This window comes from Arachis hypogaea, chromosome 19 (assembly GCF_003086295.3).
Source record: "Arachis hypogaea cultivar Tifrunner chromosome 19, arahy.Tifrunner.gnm2.J5K5, whole genome shotgun sequence".
NCBI classification, from domain to species: domain Eukaryota; kingdom Viridiplantae; phylum Streptophyta; class Magnoliopsida; order Fabales; family Fabaceae; genus Arachis; species Arachis hypogaea.
The window spans coordinates 15,422,633-15,439,546 of record NC_092054.1 but is presented as its reverse complement, the minus strand read 5'-3'; the positions used below and the strand labels follow the sequence as shown (position 1 = coordinate 15,439,546).

The window sequence follows — 16,914 nt, the reverse complement described above, 5'->3', positions numbered from 1 at the left end:
TTTCTTTATTTAATTTCTTTTGTATTGATGGATTCATTTTTCAATTGATTTGGCAATAATGAATGAAGGGATTACAAGTAATCCATGTCGATCTCTAAAGTGCGTATTGATATATCAATTCAATAAATATATCTATTTATATAATTGAATAATAAAAATAATGGATATATGATACGTCTCTGTCAGTTAATTAAAGCAAACGATTCTATAATCTAAAATAATAAAAACAAAAGGTTTGAATGAAAGCATAAGAATTTCTATGCTGTACGCCCCTTTCCTGGGATTGTAGTTCAATTGGTCAGAGCGGGCTCAATGGATAATGGAGATGGAATAGCCGTCGGTTGGTTAGGACATCCTATCTTTAGAGATAAAGAGGGGCGTGAACTTTTTGTAAGGCGTATGCCTACTTTTGTTGAGACATTTCCAGTTGTTTTGATAGACGGAGACGGAATTGTTAGAGCCGATGTTCCTTTTCGAAGAGCAGAATCGAAGTATAGTGTTGAACAAGTAGGTGTAACTGTTGAGTTCTATGGTGGCGAACTCAACGGAGTCAGTTATAGTGATCCCGCTACTGTGAAAAAATATGCTAGACGTGCTCAATTGGGTGAAATTTTTGAATTAGATCGTGCCACTTTGAAATCAGATGGTGTTTTTCGTAGCAGTCCAAGGGGTTGGTTTACTTTTGGACATGCTTCGTTTGCTCTTCTCTTCTTTTTCGGGCACATTTGGCATGGTGCTAGAACTTTGTTCCGAGATGTTTTTGCTGGCATCGACCCCGATTTGGATGCTCAAGTAGAATTTGGAGCATTCCAAAAACTGGGCGATCCGACTACAAGAAGGCAAATAGTCTGATTCGGATAGAACGTTATTTTTTTTGTTATTTCTTTTTTACTATACTTTTGTTTGGGGTGATTTAAATTAAATGGATATTCTTCAATGTGCCGACTATTCATGGAACGTGAGAAGCAGATGAATAATCATCTGCTTCCGGAAGAAATCGAAGAATTTCTTGGGAATCCTACAAGAGCCAATCGTTCTTTTTTCTCTGACAGATGGTCAGAACTGCATCTGGGTTCGAATCCTACTGAGAGGTCTACTAGAGATCAGAAATTGCTGAAGAAAGAACAAGATGTTTCTTTTGTTCTTTCCGGGCGATCGGAAAGTAAAGAAATGGTTAATATATTCAAGATAATTATGTATTTACAAAATACTGTCTCAATTCATCCTATTTCACCAGATCCGGGATGGGATATGGTTCCGAAGGATGAACTGAACAGTTCCAATAAGATTTCATTCTTGAACAAAAATCCATTTTTTGGTTTATTTCATCTATTCCATGAACGGAACAGGGGGGATACACGTTACACCACGATTTTGAATCAGAAGAGAGATCTCAAGAAATAGATACTTGATGAATAATTGAATATTGAGGTAATGCCGCAAACCTGATTATTTCTCTTTTTCGATTTTCACTTTTTTAACATTAGATATTATTAGTTAATAGTTAGGGTAAATGACAGTATTAAACTAATTTGCATTAGAATTTACGTGATTAAGTTAAATGGAAAAATAAGACATGGATCAATCAAAATCATTTTTTTATATAATTCGAATTAAATCTATTCGAACTATAAAACTTATTTATTCGAATCAACTTTGTTCGAATTAGTGAGAGAGTTTGCATTATGAATAGTTCGAATCAACCCTATTCGAATTAGTGAGGGAATTTGCAGTGTGAATAGTTCGAATCACACTGATTCGAACTATGCAAGATGAAATTCGAATTTATCTGATTCGAATTATGTGTATGTAATTTAAATTAAGCTAATAATAATAATAATAATAATAATAATAATAATAATAATAAGATTTAAACATACTTTATTATATTAGGTTAGCTAAAAATTAAACTATTTAAATAAATAATTCGGTGTTTAGAAGTATGTAAGTATGTGAAGGATTTATTTTTTAAATTACGTTTTTAAATTAAATGGCTTTTAACATTATTAGATTGTCCTATTTTTAAATCGGTCAATTCATTTTATATTTATATATTCTAATTATTTATTTTGTAACGAGTACGACTAAAATTTTAATAACAATTATTAAATTAAATATTGTTACGATGAGTACTATAAAAAATTGTAATGTACTCGTTACTAACCTATCACATAATAAAAATTTTTAAACTTTATAAAATACAATTTTTTTCATAAACTCATATTATCGAACTAATTGAATTCGATTTAGCATTGGCTCCGTATAGATATAATGGTTGGTATATTAAAATAATTGTATGGATTAGATTTATGCTATGGTTAAAAAATTAATAATTTATTACAAAAAATTTGGTTCGAATTAGTCAAAGTTTGCCTCGAATAGTAATTCGAACTATGCTGTTAAAAAATTAATAATTTATTAAAAAAATTTATTAAAAATTAATAATTTAAAAATTAAAAAATATATATTTTATTCCATACAAAATAATTAAAAAATATATTTTATTCAATACAAAATAATTTTTAAAAATAGCTTAAAAGATGTTAGGAGTACTATAAAAGTTTGTAATATTCTATTGATTTAGGTAAATACATGATAAAAATATTTTTTCTTTAATTTCTAAATTATTAGTGACTATGTGGAGTATTTCTTTAATGTCCTAAGTCATTAGGACATTACAAATTTTATAATACTTCTAACATTTTTTAAGCCATTTTTTAAATTATTTTGCATAGAATAAAATATTTTTTTGTGGTATAATTCAAATATATTTATTAAATAAATTTATTAACCTGGTTCGAATTATATAGTAATGTGCTTTGGCTCATTCGTGAAGCAATTTTCAATTTGGCGGATTTGCTTAATTTCTCAGCTCCCTTGGCTTATTTAGGTTTTTTACCCTTTAAAATATCAATAATATAAAAATAATATTATTTTAAAAAATGGTAGAAAGCTCACGTCTTTATCGAGCCAAACCATCTCAATTGAGTATGATAATAAAGAATTTTCAAAACTCAGTAGGATCTATAACCTTATCACTCGTATACGTATACACAAAATTTTAAAAGGAGTAATTATTTGTACTAAGTAAGAGAGGTGTAGTGCTATGCATTTCTAATTTGTACTTTTATAATTGACTCATAGTTAAGATTTTTTGAAACCTAATTGACTTTGATTTGAATTTGAAATAAAAATCCTAACAACTAACTAAAAGATGATATAATGTAAACAAAATTATTATTTTTACATGAAAACTAATTGAGTAATTATTAATTATTATCGTTATTAGCTTAAAAATAAATTTGAATTAATTTGAGTTGACAATAATTACGTGAACTTATTAGCTGAGTAATAAAATTAAATTACAATAAATTTAAATTAGTTTTTTTTTTAATTTTAATTTATGAACAAATAATTTAAAATTAAAAAATACAACTTAAGTAAATAATAATAATTTATAATTTAAAAAAAGTAATCTGTAAATAACTTAAAATTTAAAAAGTAACTATCTAAGCAAAACAATTTAAATTTTAAAAAATTTTAAAAAATAACCATATAAGTAAAACAACTTAAATTTTAAAAAATAATAACTTAAGAAAATAATAATTTATAATTTATAAATAAAAACAACAACCTAAGCAAATAACTTAAAATTTAAAAAATAACAACCTAAATAAATAACTTAAAATTTAAAAAATAACTACCCAAGCAAAATAACCTAAAATTTAAAAAATAACAACCTAATTTAAAATTAAAAAGTAACAACCTAATTTAAAATTAAAAAGTAACAACCTAAGCAAATAATAATTTATAATTTATAAATAAAATTCTAAAAATTTTTAACTTCCCATTTGTATATTTGTATTTGTATTTGTATTACTATAAAAATAAAGATAAAGATAAAGATTTAACTTAACAAATTGAATTAAAATTTTGATTTAGAAATCACGAGAAAATTTCTAACACGTTGAATTTAAATTTTTACGAAAATAACAAATATATTTAAACTGATGATAATGTGACTTAAGAAATTGAATAAAAATAAAAAAAGAATGTTACGAATATTATAAAAAAATTGAATAATCATTAGTTAATAATTAATATAAAAATAAAAGAAAGACATAATAATAAAATATCTTTTTTTAAATAGATCACACTTGTGAAATATATATTACAAGAAAGATTTATTAATAAAAATCAAATTTAATTTCGTTATATTGATAATATAGAATATTTTATATAATTTTTTAATTATATTTTTTTAGACAATTATTTATACGGTTAATAAAAAAATACATAATTAGATGTTTGTGTAAATTATTTTACACTAATAATGTATCAAAATTAAATTTATAAAAAAATATATAAATATAATTATACATTAAAAATTTAATTGGGATAATGAAATAATAATTAATTACACTTTTTAATTTATTTAACCGCATGTTTATGTTTATCTATTAATTTTAAATTTAAGTGTTACTAACATATTTTAAAAAAAATAGCTATTCTTCATCTCATGTTTAGCAACCGTATTTATTAGAGTCAAATCATGATTCATTTAACTCCAACTCTATCACACATCAACTTCTGATTTGTTCCTTGATTTTAGCTCTCTTAAGTCTTAACCACTCAATTCTTTCTGTCATCATCGACAAACCCTATTTATATAGAATTGAATTATTATTATTATTTTTAATTTAATGGCCCGTTACCATCCCTAAATATCTTATTAATCCACTAATCCAATAATAATGAAATAATATAATACATTTTTGTCATAAGATATGGATAATAATAATATAGTATAATACGATGGGAATGGAATAGCTTTTATTTGTTTTGACTTTAGTTAAGTGTAACAACCTAATCAATTTTGTTGAAAATAAGGAACATCATCGTCATCCCCGAGGAAATCCCATTTGATATTTAGTCAAACTATGATCATATTTTCTTATTTATATATAATCCATCATTCCCGCATCCATAAAGCGCTCTTTCTTTTTCCTCTTTCTGACGAATAACATCGATTATTTTCTTCGTTCAATCAAAGGAGAAAGGAAACATGTCAAAGGAGGATGTTTTTGTTGGCGCCATTGACCAAGGAACCAGTAGCAGCAGGTTCATAATCTATGACAAATCAGCTCGCCCAATTACATCTCACCAAGTTGAATTCACTCAATTCTATCCACAGGCTGGGTAAGTTTGATTCACGATTTATAGTTTTAAACATTTAGATTCTATTTTCTCATGAAAATTTAACAATTTTAGTATTTTTAAACAAAAAAAGAATTTTTTGGTCTGGGATTATGCTATTGCGTGCTGATACCACCACCCGACTTTGTTTTTATTCAAAGTTTATCTCTTTTTTGCGAAATTTGAATGAGTCTTTATTGATTTGGTGTTGATATGTGGTGGTTTGGTTTTGGGTAGTTGGGTGGAGCATGATCCAATGGAGATCTTGGAGAGTGTGAAGGTTTGTGTTGCTAAGGCTGTGGACAAGGCTACAGCTGATGGATTCAATGTGGATAAGGGTTTGAAGGCTATTGGCATCACCAATCAGAGGGAGACTACCCTTGTTTGGAGCAAATCCACTGGTGCCCCTCTTCACAATGCTATTGTTTGGATGGATGTTCGTACCACTTCGATTTGCAGGTCTATTACTGTCTCATCATTTGTTGGAATTCTTAAATTTGGTTTAAATTAGTGAATTACATAATCCAATTCAATTTGTTGGTTTTGGACGATTATGAACCTTGTAATGGTGATTGACACATGGAGTTATAAGTGAGGTCAGCTACATAGATCAGAAAGGAAGATATAATCACTTTAATGAGATGATGTTAGTTTATGAATTCAATTCACTTCCAAATTTTTTTTTTCAGGGGGTGAAAGTCATGACTTGTAAGATGTAATCAATCATAATATTCTTGAAAACAAATTAGATTGATGTGTTGGATATTTTTGTTTATGTTTTATGTTTGAAGTTGCTCACTCTTTGATTCCTTTTGGTATGTGAGGCATTATGTTTTTGTTAATTATCATTTTCAAGATTTTTATAGATTTCATTGGATCATTTGAGAACAGGAGATTAGAAAAGGAGTTATCTGGTGGGAAAGGTCATTTTGTGGACAGCTGTGGTTTGCCGATAAGCACATATTTCAGCGCCACGAAGCTGCTGTGGTTGATGGAAAATGTAGACGCCGTCAAGGAGGGTATAAAGAAAAAAGATGCCCTGTTTGGAACTGTAGACACTTGGTTAATATGGAATTTAACTGGAGGGAAGGACGGAGGATTTCATGTAACTGATGTATCAAATGCATCTCGGACGATGCTGATGAACCTGAAGACCCTTGATTGGGATCCTGCTACCTTAAAAACCCTTGGAATCCCTGGTGAAATTTTGCCTAAAATTGTTAGTAATGCCGAGGTCATAGGAAATGTTGCTACCGGGTGGCCGATCAAAGGGGTACAAATTTCAGGATGTTTAGGGGATCAGCACGCAGCAATGCTAGGACAAGTGTGCCGTAAAGGAGAAGCTAAAAGCACTTATGGCACAGGTGCTTTCATACTTCTAAATACCGGTGACAAAGTAATTAAGTCAAATCATGGTCTTCTAAGCACCATTGCTTACAAGCTTGGCTCCAAGGCTCAAACCAATTATGCACTGGAAGGATCGGTTGCTATTGCTGGAGCTGCAGTGCAGTGGCTTAGGGACAATCTTGGGATTATTTCTAGTGCTTCGGATATAGAGGCTATGGCATCACAGGTTGAAAACACGGGTGGCGTTTACTTTGTTCCTGCTTTCAATGGATTGTTTGCTCCGTGGTGGCGTGATGATGCTCGGGGGATTGTCATTGGAATAACAAGGTACACAACCAAGGCTCACATAGCTCGTGCTGTACTTGAGAGCATGTGTTTTCAGGTGAAAGATGTGGTGGACTCGATGCAAAAAGATTATGGAAACGATAAAAAAGATGGCGTGCTCAGAGTGGATGGTGGTGCAACTATTAACAACTTGCTGATGCAGACTCAGGTATGGACTAATTGCACTTTCTTCTACTTTTAAAAAGAAGCTTCTTAGTAATGCTCTATGGGAAGATGTTGCAAATTCAGTGGGAAAGTAGTTCAATCACATTTCACATAATAATCCCATAATACTATTTCATTTATATCATTTCTTTTATGCTAATTCCTACTATAACTAAATACTACTAATTGGCTATTTTAGGCTTTTTAGGTCCACACTTGTTACAAATTTCTTGTGAAGTTTTGTTACTTTTTCACATAACTGAAAAATTTTTGTTGACAATGTTGTTCACCAGGCAGATTTGTCTGCAATGCCGGTGATTAGGCCATCTGACATAGAGACGACCGCGCGTGGAGCAGCCTTTGCTGCTGGGTTAGCAGCTGGTATTTGGAAAGAGGATTTTATCTTCGATACGGCGGAACAGATGAAGAAAGCTACTACCTTCCGTCCGATAATGACCGAGGAAGTGAGGAAGAAGAAGGTGGAGTGCTGGAACAAAGCTGTTAATAGAAGTTTTGACTTGGCTGATCTTTCATTTGAATTATGATCTACATTGGAAAGAAAGTCTTCTTTCAATTTCAGTTGAACAAAGTTGTCCTGTTTTTCTTTACCCTTTCTTTTATAAATAATAGAAATCACCTGCTAAATTAGTTATTACTAATTTATATATATTTATTAATAATGAATTTATTTCACTAGCAATTACCTTAGGAATACTTGCTGTAAACTTTTCTGCATAATGCAGTTTAGAATATGAAAAGTTAGTATCCAAGGAAAAGCATGACTTTGATTGAACGTCACCGGTATGCAATAATAATATTCTAAAGATGAATCGCGATCATTTTTGTTAGTAACTTAGTATTAATAGAAGTGGTTAAAAGTAACTATTTCAGTAAATTCTATTATTTTATTTTAGCAAGGCCTTTAAGTAAACTTGGCCATATAGTAACAAGTAAGGATTAAGAATTTAAGATGGCTAAGACATTTTTCTTTTTCATTTATCAAGTGGACAGAAGCTGATGCAATCACCAATAGTCTTACTACAATTAAATCTGCCAACTACTGATACTATGTAGAATAAAATAAAAAACAATCCCGCTACGTTACCAAAAAAAAATTACACTTATTTATAATTGTATTTAATAGAAGTGTCTTTATAGATTTATTTTCGGGACGTGTCTCTTTATATATGTATTTAAAATATAATAATTAATTATTGTTGGCAATAAGTTGGCAGATAATATGTTGGTACCCTATAGTTTTCCAATAAAAAACTTGTTTGATGGATTTCGAGTAATCCTACACATTCAAGCATTTTATGAACCGAGTCTAACCAAGTTAAACAAGCCTTAGAATAGTGTTAGCGATAATTAATTTTTGTTATGCTAAACCAACTTGATTGGACTTGGTTAACAAAAAGACTTAGATGTGTAGCATTATTCTTATTGTAAATACATAATTTAATCTCAGATTATTGGCTTCCTTATTTAAGAAAAAAAAAATCCAGTAAACTAGTACATATTTTGAGTATTGCTCTTTCAAATAACCTTTCTTTTCTTCTTTATTGTCAAATTGATCTGTATAACCTTTCTCTATTTGCTATATCTAGAACACCAGTATCATCTTATGTTCATGGTTGATCCTGCAGCATTCAATAAACCTGCCACAAAAAAGTTGTTTAAACTTCAAAGCATTTGAGGATGCTTATAGGCATAAATCTTCTTCATCCACTGCACCAAATCCAACAGATAGCGGCGGTCTTTTAGCTTCAAAGCGCTGTTTAAACTCTCAAGGAACTGAACCAGACTTTACCAAACCTGCAGCTGCCCAAATTATCCAAGAGCAGCAGGTGGTTAGAATGAAAAACTTGGTTCAAATTATTGGTTTTAGCCACATTCATCCTCAATTCTTTAGAATTTAGAAAAGTTACTGGTTTTGCATACATAATCTCCTTTGAATGAAGGAAAAGTCTTATAAAACATCTTTGCATGAAAGGAAGATTTTCACCGTCCATTTTGCTTGTACTTCATCTAGAATGTCTTGTCATCAATGTATGTTTTACTGACAAAAAATGCATGGAATCTAGACTGCAAGTCAATGCCAGAAATGCGAACAGCCCTATAATGGAGATCCTCATTTAGCATTATGAAGACCAAACATTTTCCTCACCAGAGATCTGATCTGAGACTAAAGACCTAAACTACTCATATGCTCATTCAAATTACCCATGATCAAAAGAATGTCAGTCATTTTGTTGTTTGACTTATCTTGTGCTTCAAATCTATGAACTCTGCTTTTGATTTCAATCCAACTACAACCAGGATTCGATTTCAGACCTTTGTCTTTCAGTGACTTTCACACTTGTGCTACCTGATTCCGCCAACCTACACTAGCATATAGATTGGCCAGCTGTTGAAGTGTTGCAGGGCACCTTGGTTCAAGTAATAACCTACTCTTAGCCGCTTCGATGCCAATCCAAACATCTCCATGAAGCATAGATGATGAAAGCAGTGAACCCCATATCACAGCATTGGGACAAATAGGCATGTTTCGGATGAAATCACAAGCCTCCAGCAGCAAGCCAGCCTGACCAAGAAGATCCACAATGCAAGAGTAGTGATCCATTTCTGGCTCCATGCCATGCTCAATCATGGAATTTAAGTAATCTTGACCCTCCTTAACAAGGCCAGCATGCCAACACGAGGACAATATGCCAAGGTAAGTAACTTCATCCGGATTAACCCCTTGATTCATCATCTCTTAAAGAGAAATTGCCTCTTGTGCAAGCCCATGCTGTGCATACGCTGCGATCAAAGAGTTCCAAGTGACAAAATCCCTTTGCTAAATACTTTCAAATATGAACAAGGCATCGTCAAGTGCCCCACACTTGGAATACATGGCAATGAGAGCATTTTCAATGTGGCAGTAATAATGAAAACCCATGTGAATTATTTGACAATGAGCACCCTTTCCTTATTCAGTGTAGTTCTGTTTGAAATAAGGTGTACCATTAGTTCATTTGGATGTAATTTGATTTTAAATGTAGTCTTCTTATATTTTGCTTTTTTTAGATTTTAGGACTATGTAATTTTAAGGATGAGGGTATTTATCAGAAGATAACCTCTAAAAAAAAAGATGATGAAATTGAACCACCATATATTAATATTATCGGCCAACATATCCAGTATAAATCTTTCTATTGAGAAACTGTGTTGACCATATGTGCATATTCCCTTTTTTGTTCAAAATAATTTAAAAAAAAAATAGAAAAATGAAAAGGTCAACATTTCTATGTATTATATATATATAATATTTTAAATGAATTATATTTTTTTATAAATATTTTAATAAAATTTATATTATATAATAACATTTTAACAAAGTAATTAGTTAATAAAATTTTAATATAACAATCTAATTATTTTTCTGGTAATATAAAACAAAATTTAATTATTTTATATTTGTGTTGCAATTTAAAATATTATTTTTATATTTTTTAATATTATAAAAATTTTATTACATGATAATTGATCTTATAAATAAAAAAGATTTATATTTCTTATATTTATATATTTTATATTTATTATTTAAACATAAAATATTATATTTGTCATTTAAAGTATTGTATATATGCTCCTAACATGATGCATATCATCAATGTACATAAACCAAGTGGCCAAGAAAAAATCACCAAGTAGATTAATGAATCTGTCCCGTAACAAAATGAGAAAACTAATTTAAGCCTTTTAACATGTGGGATGACTTATATGGTATTTCATCTTCCACAACTAATTCGGCCTGAACGAATTGCACAATATGAAGTTAAGATAATTTCCACCAACTCACATTTGTTTACAATCTACCCCAAGTCTACTTGTCAGATCACCAACTGTTTCAAAGTAAAAAAATGATATATCCTAGAATAAGGGCATTGTAGAATGAGTTAATCCATACACCAAGAGAAAACATAAATAAATGAGGGCAACAAACTTGGTGTTATTAAATACTGCAGAACAAGGGAATAGTATAACGTTTCTTTCATTCTCTTAACCTGCAAATATTTGTAAACACAAATCATTGTTTCAACATACGTGCACACACACACACCCAAATCACCATTCATATAACATATGCAGAACAGAACAGATCTAAAAGTAAAGGCTTATCAAATTGCTTAATGATCGCTGCTCAAGTACAATAGTCTTAACTCTTAATTTGATAACTATTTATTTCATTTTGATCTAGCCTATTTGCATTTTTAATATGAAACATTGAAGTTTCAAAACGCGAGTCTTATTTATTTACACAGGATAGAGAAACTAATCAAAATCGTGTTTGCAATGCCAAAACAGCAACCTCCTACCCATTGAAGTACAGGAAAACTACTTGTTAGGAACCACCATATTCCAAATATAAGACAAAAAGTTTCAAGTGAACCAAAACTAAAAATAATAAATAAAGGAGGGTGGAAAAGTAACTGATCTTTGGCATCAAAAATAAATTTTGGATGTAAACTAAACATGCTCTAACTAAATCTTAATCAAAAGTTCTCTAACAAAGTTTTAACTCCTAATTACAATAATATCTTCAATACTTACAACTATCATCAGAATCTTAACAATGCATTACTATATTCTACTCCATAAGAGACACTAAAAGGCAGTGGAGAATGATTCATTGACCATAGAAGATTTTGACCTGCATATTCTCGAGATCACACACACATACACACACCAGAAATTGACTTCTTGCCCATTAATTTGAACAAAAAGAATTAACATTAAAGTAGCATAAATTAGCGCAAACTCAATGAACATTAAAGCAGCACAAATTGACGTCTTGTCGATCAATTTGAACAAAAAGAATTAACATGTTGTATTGCAGAAGCCAGTATGCAACATACATGGTGGCACAAATATACTCTTCATCAGGTTAAATGCAAGCCCAACATATAGAATCTTAAATAAATTGAAGGAAAAAGATTATTCTCCTTCACCTTATCAAGATTAGTAGATTCTCCAACACCATTAATTCCAAAAAATTCAGCAACATATAGTTTCCTTTGCTCCTTGGCAGCATGCACATCCCTCAATATGTCAATAGAGCACCTAAGGGTTAAAATACGCACAAGGGCTTCTTCCATTGTTGCCTGTATTGATTTTTGAACCACAGCATCAGCACATGCCTTATAATAATTTAAAGGAAGAGCCAGAATTAAGGGAGCCATTGGATCGTATAAGCACTGTTGAAGATATCCTTGTTAATGAAGCTAGCTTCTTGCCTTCAAGACTTGCTGCTACTGATTCACATAGTTTCTCAGCTATTTCCTCAGCCTAAATTGATGGAAGTGTGAAAAAAATTAGCTAGTTTCATAGAGAAAAATGTAGCTAAGTAGCTTAATATAAACCACTTATTAGATATGCAAGAGGAAACAAAAACAAGGTCCATAGATACATACCATATTCAGGGTCATCAGCCTATCCTTCAGAGCTTTCAAAGCTGGTTCCAAGTCTGACTTCTCCAAATTTGCTTTCCTAGCAATACTGAGCACAAAGAAGGGCAGGAATATATAATTAGTCACTCTCAATTACATCAAATGATACCAACAAAAATTTATTCAACTTATACTAAAAAAAAGTGAACCCAAAATGAAAAACATCATGCTCACAACTTTTTTTTTTTTTGTTGGTCAAGTGAATTGGGCAGCCCCCAATCCTAGGCATTACACCCATGTTTCACACACACACACAACACACTCATACACACTACCATGGGTATCATGGGTTCTTAAACCAACAACCAGCCTCAGCTGGGATTAGAACCCGGATGCAGCACTGTATGAGGCAGATAGGAATGCCATCTGTGCTGGGCCTCTGCTGCTATGCTCACAACTTTAAACACACAATCAAGTAACCTTCCTGCCCGAAGTGATACTAGGCCCATTTAACAATAAAATTGACTCCGAAAACCAGAATAGTGAATTAAACTATTCAAGTCTAATTCTTGTAGCAACATATAAAGAAACACCTTTAACCGCAACCATAATTCAGAGCTGCTAGTCAAAGTTTGTGCACCATCGTAAATAGACCCCAAAGAGTTAAAACTTAGACTCCAAAGCCAATTAAGACTCAAGGCATAACAATGAAAAAGGTCAAACAAGATTGAATATGAGAATAATCAACATTTAATTTTTAAGAAAAAAGAGGCAAGGATGCAATGTTGGATATGACTGATGAGAGAAGGTTATGCGAATGATATACATAATAACAGAAACACAGAATCTGTATGCAACACTTGTAAACTGAAGCCTCAATAAGGGAAAAAGATAGTACAGTAGTACACTTGGCTAAATGCAGCATGACCTGCTGGAACTGCTATAAATAACTAATTTATATATTATAACAATCTAACATTTCATGTTGGCTAGCTATGTACATTAATTATATTATCTTTTATAGGATGAACATACCCAGTGGCAAATCAACCAAAGGCATTATTGTTTCCCAGGTTCTGATAACTTGGTGCAAATTGTAAAATAACTGCACAGTGGGGTAAACGACAATTATTTGCTCCTGAATATAGTTCCACAGCATAGATATGAATGATCTTCAGTTAGCAATTTATTTACATTCATGTTTGATATTGCACGATCAATGTATCCAAAAGCTCAAAGTCAAAGTTTTCTTGCAGCTCCTTTGGTTTGAAAACCATGGAAACCACAATTTTCCATATGTCCTCATTCAAAATATCTTCCTTTCTACTCAGACTACTCAAAACTGTCAACAGCAACTCAAAATTCCCTTCGCTGCACATCCCATCTATAAATCTGTTCAAACTCCTAGAAAGAGGAGCATAGCCTTTGAACAACATCTCGTCCAAAATCAATGCAGCTTCACTCAAATGCATCCATCCACATAGACCATCAAAAAGGGTGCGATACGTCACAACATCCGGAGTGCATCCTTGCCTTGGCATATCTTGAAACAAATCATTTGCGTCATTACATTTCCCTGTCTTACACAGCCAACCAATAATCACATTGTAGATCAAAACATCAGGCTTCACACCACCACCTTCCATCCCATCCAAAATCCTAAACACTTCTTCAAAATTCTTCTCCCTACAAAACTCTGCAATCATCACATTGTAAGTCACCAAGTCAGGTTTGCAGCCATTCTTGTTCATCTCATCCAAAATCTGCCACCCCTCATCCTTCCTCCCAGCCTTGAAAAGCGCGTCCATCAGAGTGTTATAAACAGCAGCATCCAACTTCACATTGTTTCTCACCATCTCATCCTTGATCCTAAAGGCTCTATCCATCTCCCCAACCACACAACCACCTTTGATCAGCGTGGTGTACAAATTAACATTAGGCTTCAACTTATGATCCTTTATCATAATCTCCTTCAACTTCAGCGCCTCTTGCAGCCGCATGCTTTTGCAAAGACCATTAATCAAAGTCCCGAAAGTAACCTCGCTGGGCGGAACACCACGGCCACGCATTTCATCAAACACCTTCCATGCACAATCAATGTTGCCTCTCAAGCACCATGCATTGATCAGAATGTTGAACGTGCAAGTATCTGGCTGCGTGAATTCCATTACTCGTGACGCGAATTCTGAGAAATTCTGGAAATCGCGGGAGGCGAGGAGGGCGTTGAGGAGGGAGTTGAAGGACTTGACAGTTGGCGTGCAGCGGAAGGAACCGAGGGAGAGGAAGGTGCGGATGGCGGAGGAGGGGAGGCGGTTGCGGCCATAGAGGGTGATGACTTGGCAGAGGAGGGGTTCAGGGACGCAGAAGGTGGTGTGGTGGCAGAGGCGGTGGAGGATTTGTTCCATCTCCAGGAACATCTTGGCACGGCCTAGCTTGGTGATGAGGAGGTCGTAGGCGAGGAGAGAGTGGCGGAAGGGTTTGTGTTGGGTTGGGTTTGGGTGGAGGAAGAGTTTGAGGGCTTTGGAGGGGTCTTTTTCAGAACGGAGGAGTGAAGAGAGTCTGAAGGGTGATATGGGCTTCGGTGTGGCCATTTGCTTTTTTGTGCTTTACTTGCTACAACTTATTATTCATCTCTGGTCACTCACCGGTGAAGGAGCAAATGAGGAGTGTCGAGTCGAGTGTTTATCCCAAGGTTGTGAGAACAGAACCGCTCAATGAACCAGTCATCTAACTGGCTCAATGGTCTGACCGTAGTCGAACCTGTTTAATTAAATATAAAGTAAATTTATTAAAATACAGTATAAATTTTTAAATATTTAAAGAGGAATGTTAGGAAACTATCAAAATTTATTATTTTTTTGTAAGATTCTGAAAACCGAACCTACCATTGAACTGCTCCAGCTACTGATTTACTAATTCATTAGTTTAACCGATTTAACCGTGGTTCAACCGGAATAACCGTTTTATTATAAAATAATAATTAAAACATAAATAAACACACTAAAACATAACTATAGTCTAATATAAACTTTAAAATGTCATTCAAACTATGCAAGTATTTAACTTAATTCATGCATTTACCAGAATCATAACACTGTCACAACTAACAAAAATACAAATCAATTGATAAACATTCATCCCTAATAATCAATTTTTTCCAGTACTACTATTTTCTTTTACATACTTATGATACCCATTTATCCATCAGGACCTAGAAATTAAAAAAGAAAATAGAAATACTAAAGTCAAATAATTCATTGCATTCAATGAGAGGTTTTTCTAATTTCTTTTAGGCATTTGATCAAACACAATGTGCATGAGTGCTACAATGGCAGAATCTTGTTTTAAGCTAGACAGAACTTTAACTACTACAAACAATATCTTATAAATGAGCTACAAAACCCTAACTACTCCCATGCTAACCTTTAGATAGAAACAATTTCAGAGGTGGAAAGGCTCGAAGTTAAATAATCAAAATTTGACGAGAAAATCGAAACTCACCAAGTTACCAGTCTTAGACTTTTAGTTATATAAACGGGAAAGTAGAAAATAACGAATTAACTTTTCGGAAAATTTCAGTTGAACTTTCATCATTTTCAGTGTTGAAATAAAGAGCATACATTCAAATTTTGCGGGTAAAAAAAATTGATAAGACAGCATCAGCAATAAGAGTTTCCACAGCATCAGTAACAACAATGGCAGTTTCAAAAACAGCAGCAGAAAAACTAGCAGTACTAGGTAAGAAACAGAAGAAAAACAACAACGTAATAAACGGTTTAAAATGTAAGACACACAACAAAAACAACAGATGTTAAATTAAACTTTAAATAGCAGCAAGAGAAACAACGTAATAAGGATGAAACCAGTACCAGCAAGAACAATGAATAGAAATCACCTTTCACAGCTGAGGGAGATGGTGCACAAACTCGAACAGATGACGGAGAGGGAGCACAGATGAGGAACTCGAAGTGGAAGACGAGGGCTGGAGCGCGGCGGAACAGAGGATGAACATTGATGGAAGCGCGATGGAACAGAGGCTGAAGTGCGCAAGCGCAGCGAGAAGAGGCGGAACAGACGCGTTGATGCGACGCTGGAGCAGTGCGGAGGGCGGCGGAGAAGACGCGACAGCGCCGGTGGCTGGACAGCTTGAAGAAGAGCAAGGGAGAAGGAGGCTTAGGGCTGCCTCTTTTCTGCGTTTGAATATCGAATACGAGAGTAGTGTGAGCTGAGGCAAAATTTAGGGGTTTTGGGGCAAAACGACATGGTATTGGGCAATTTGTCAAAAACCTGACGGATCCCGGTTTGGTTTCATCGGTTTTTGGCCGGTTTAACGATTCGCAACAGTTTTTAAAGGAGACGGTTCTGCATATAAACCAAGCCGCTAAAGTTATTGGTTTGAGCCGATTTTTAAAACATTGAACTTTTGTCATCAATTAATCATTATTCATTA

General features: G+C 32.9%; 2 protein-coding genes and 1 pseudogene across 2 annotated transcripts; 1 reads left to right on the top strand and 2 right to left on the bottom strand.

The window, feature by feature from the left end:
* The first annotated feature begins 4,647 nt into the window (after nucleotides 1–4,647).
* Nucleotides 4,648–7,808, top strand: LOC112775736 (glycerol kinase). The gene is made up of 4 exons (XM_025819564.3): nucleotides 4,648–5,199; nucleotides 5,434–5,655; nucleotides 6,088–7,036; nucleotides 7,326–7,808. Exons 1-4 carry the CDS (start codon nucleotides 5,066–5,068, stop codon nucleotides 7,575–7,577), a joined length of 1,557 nt encoding a protein of 518 aa, XP_025675349.1. The 5' UTR covers nucleotides 4,648–5,065; the 3' UTR covers nucleotides 7,578–7,808.
* A 1,277-nt stretch (nucleotides 7,809–9,085) lies between these two features.
* LOC140182156 (pentatricopeptide repeat-containing protein At2g37320-like) lies at nucleotides 9,086–12,890 on the bottom strand (annotated as a pseudogene).
* Nucleotides 11,826–16,826, bottom strand: LOC112775734 (putative pentatricopeptide repeat-containing protein At1g53330). The gene is made up of 5 exons (XM_029295602.2): nucleotides 16,360–16,826; nucleotides 13,659–15,224; nucleotides 13,500–13,569; nucleotides 12,489–12,573; nucleotides 11,826–12,363 (listed from the first exon to the last, which is right to left on the bottom strand). Exon 2 carries the CDS (start codon nucleotides 15,053–15,055, stop codon nucleotides 13,661–13,663), a length of 1,395 nt encoding a protein of 464 aa, XP_029151435.1. The 5' UTR covers nucleotides 15,056–15,224; nucleotides 16,360–16,826; the 3' UTR covers nucleotides 11,826–12,363; nucleotides 12,489–12,573; nucleotides 13,500–13,569; nucleotides 13,659–13,660.
* Nucleotides 16,827–16,914: the final 88 nt, after the last annotated feature.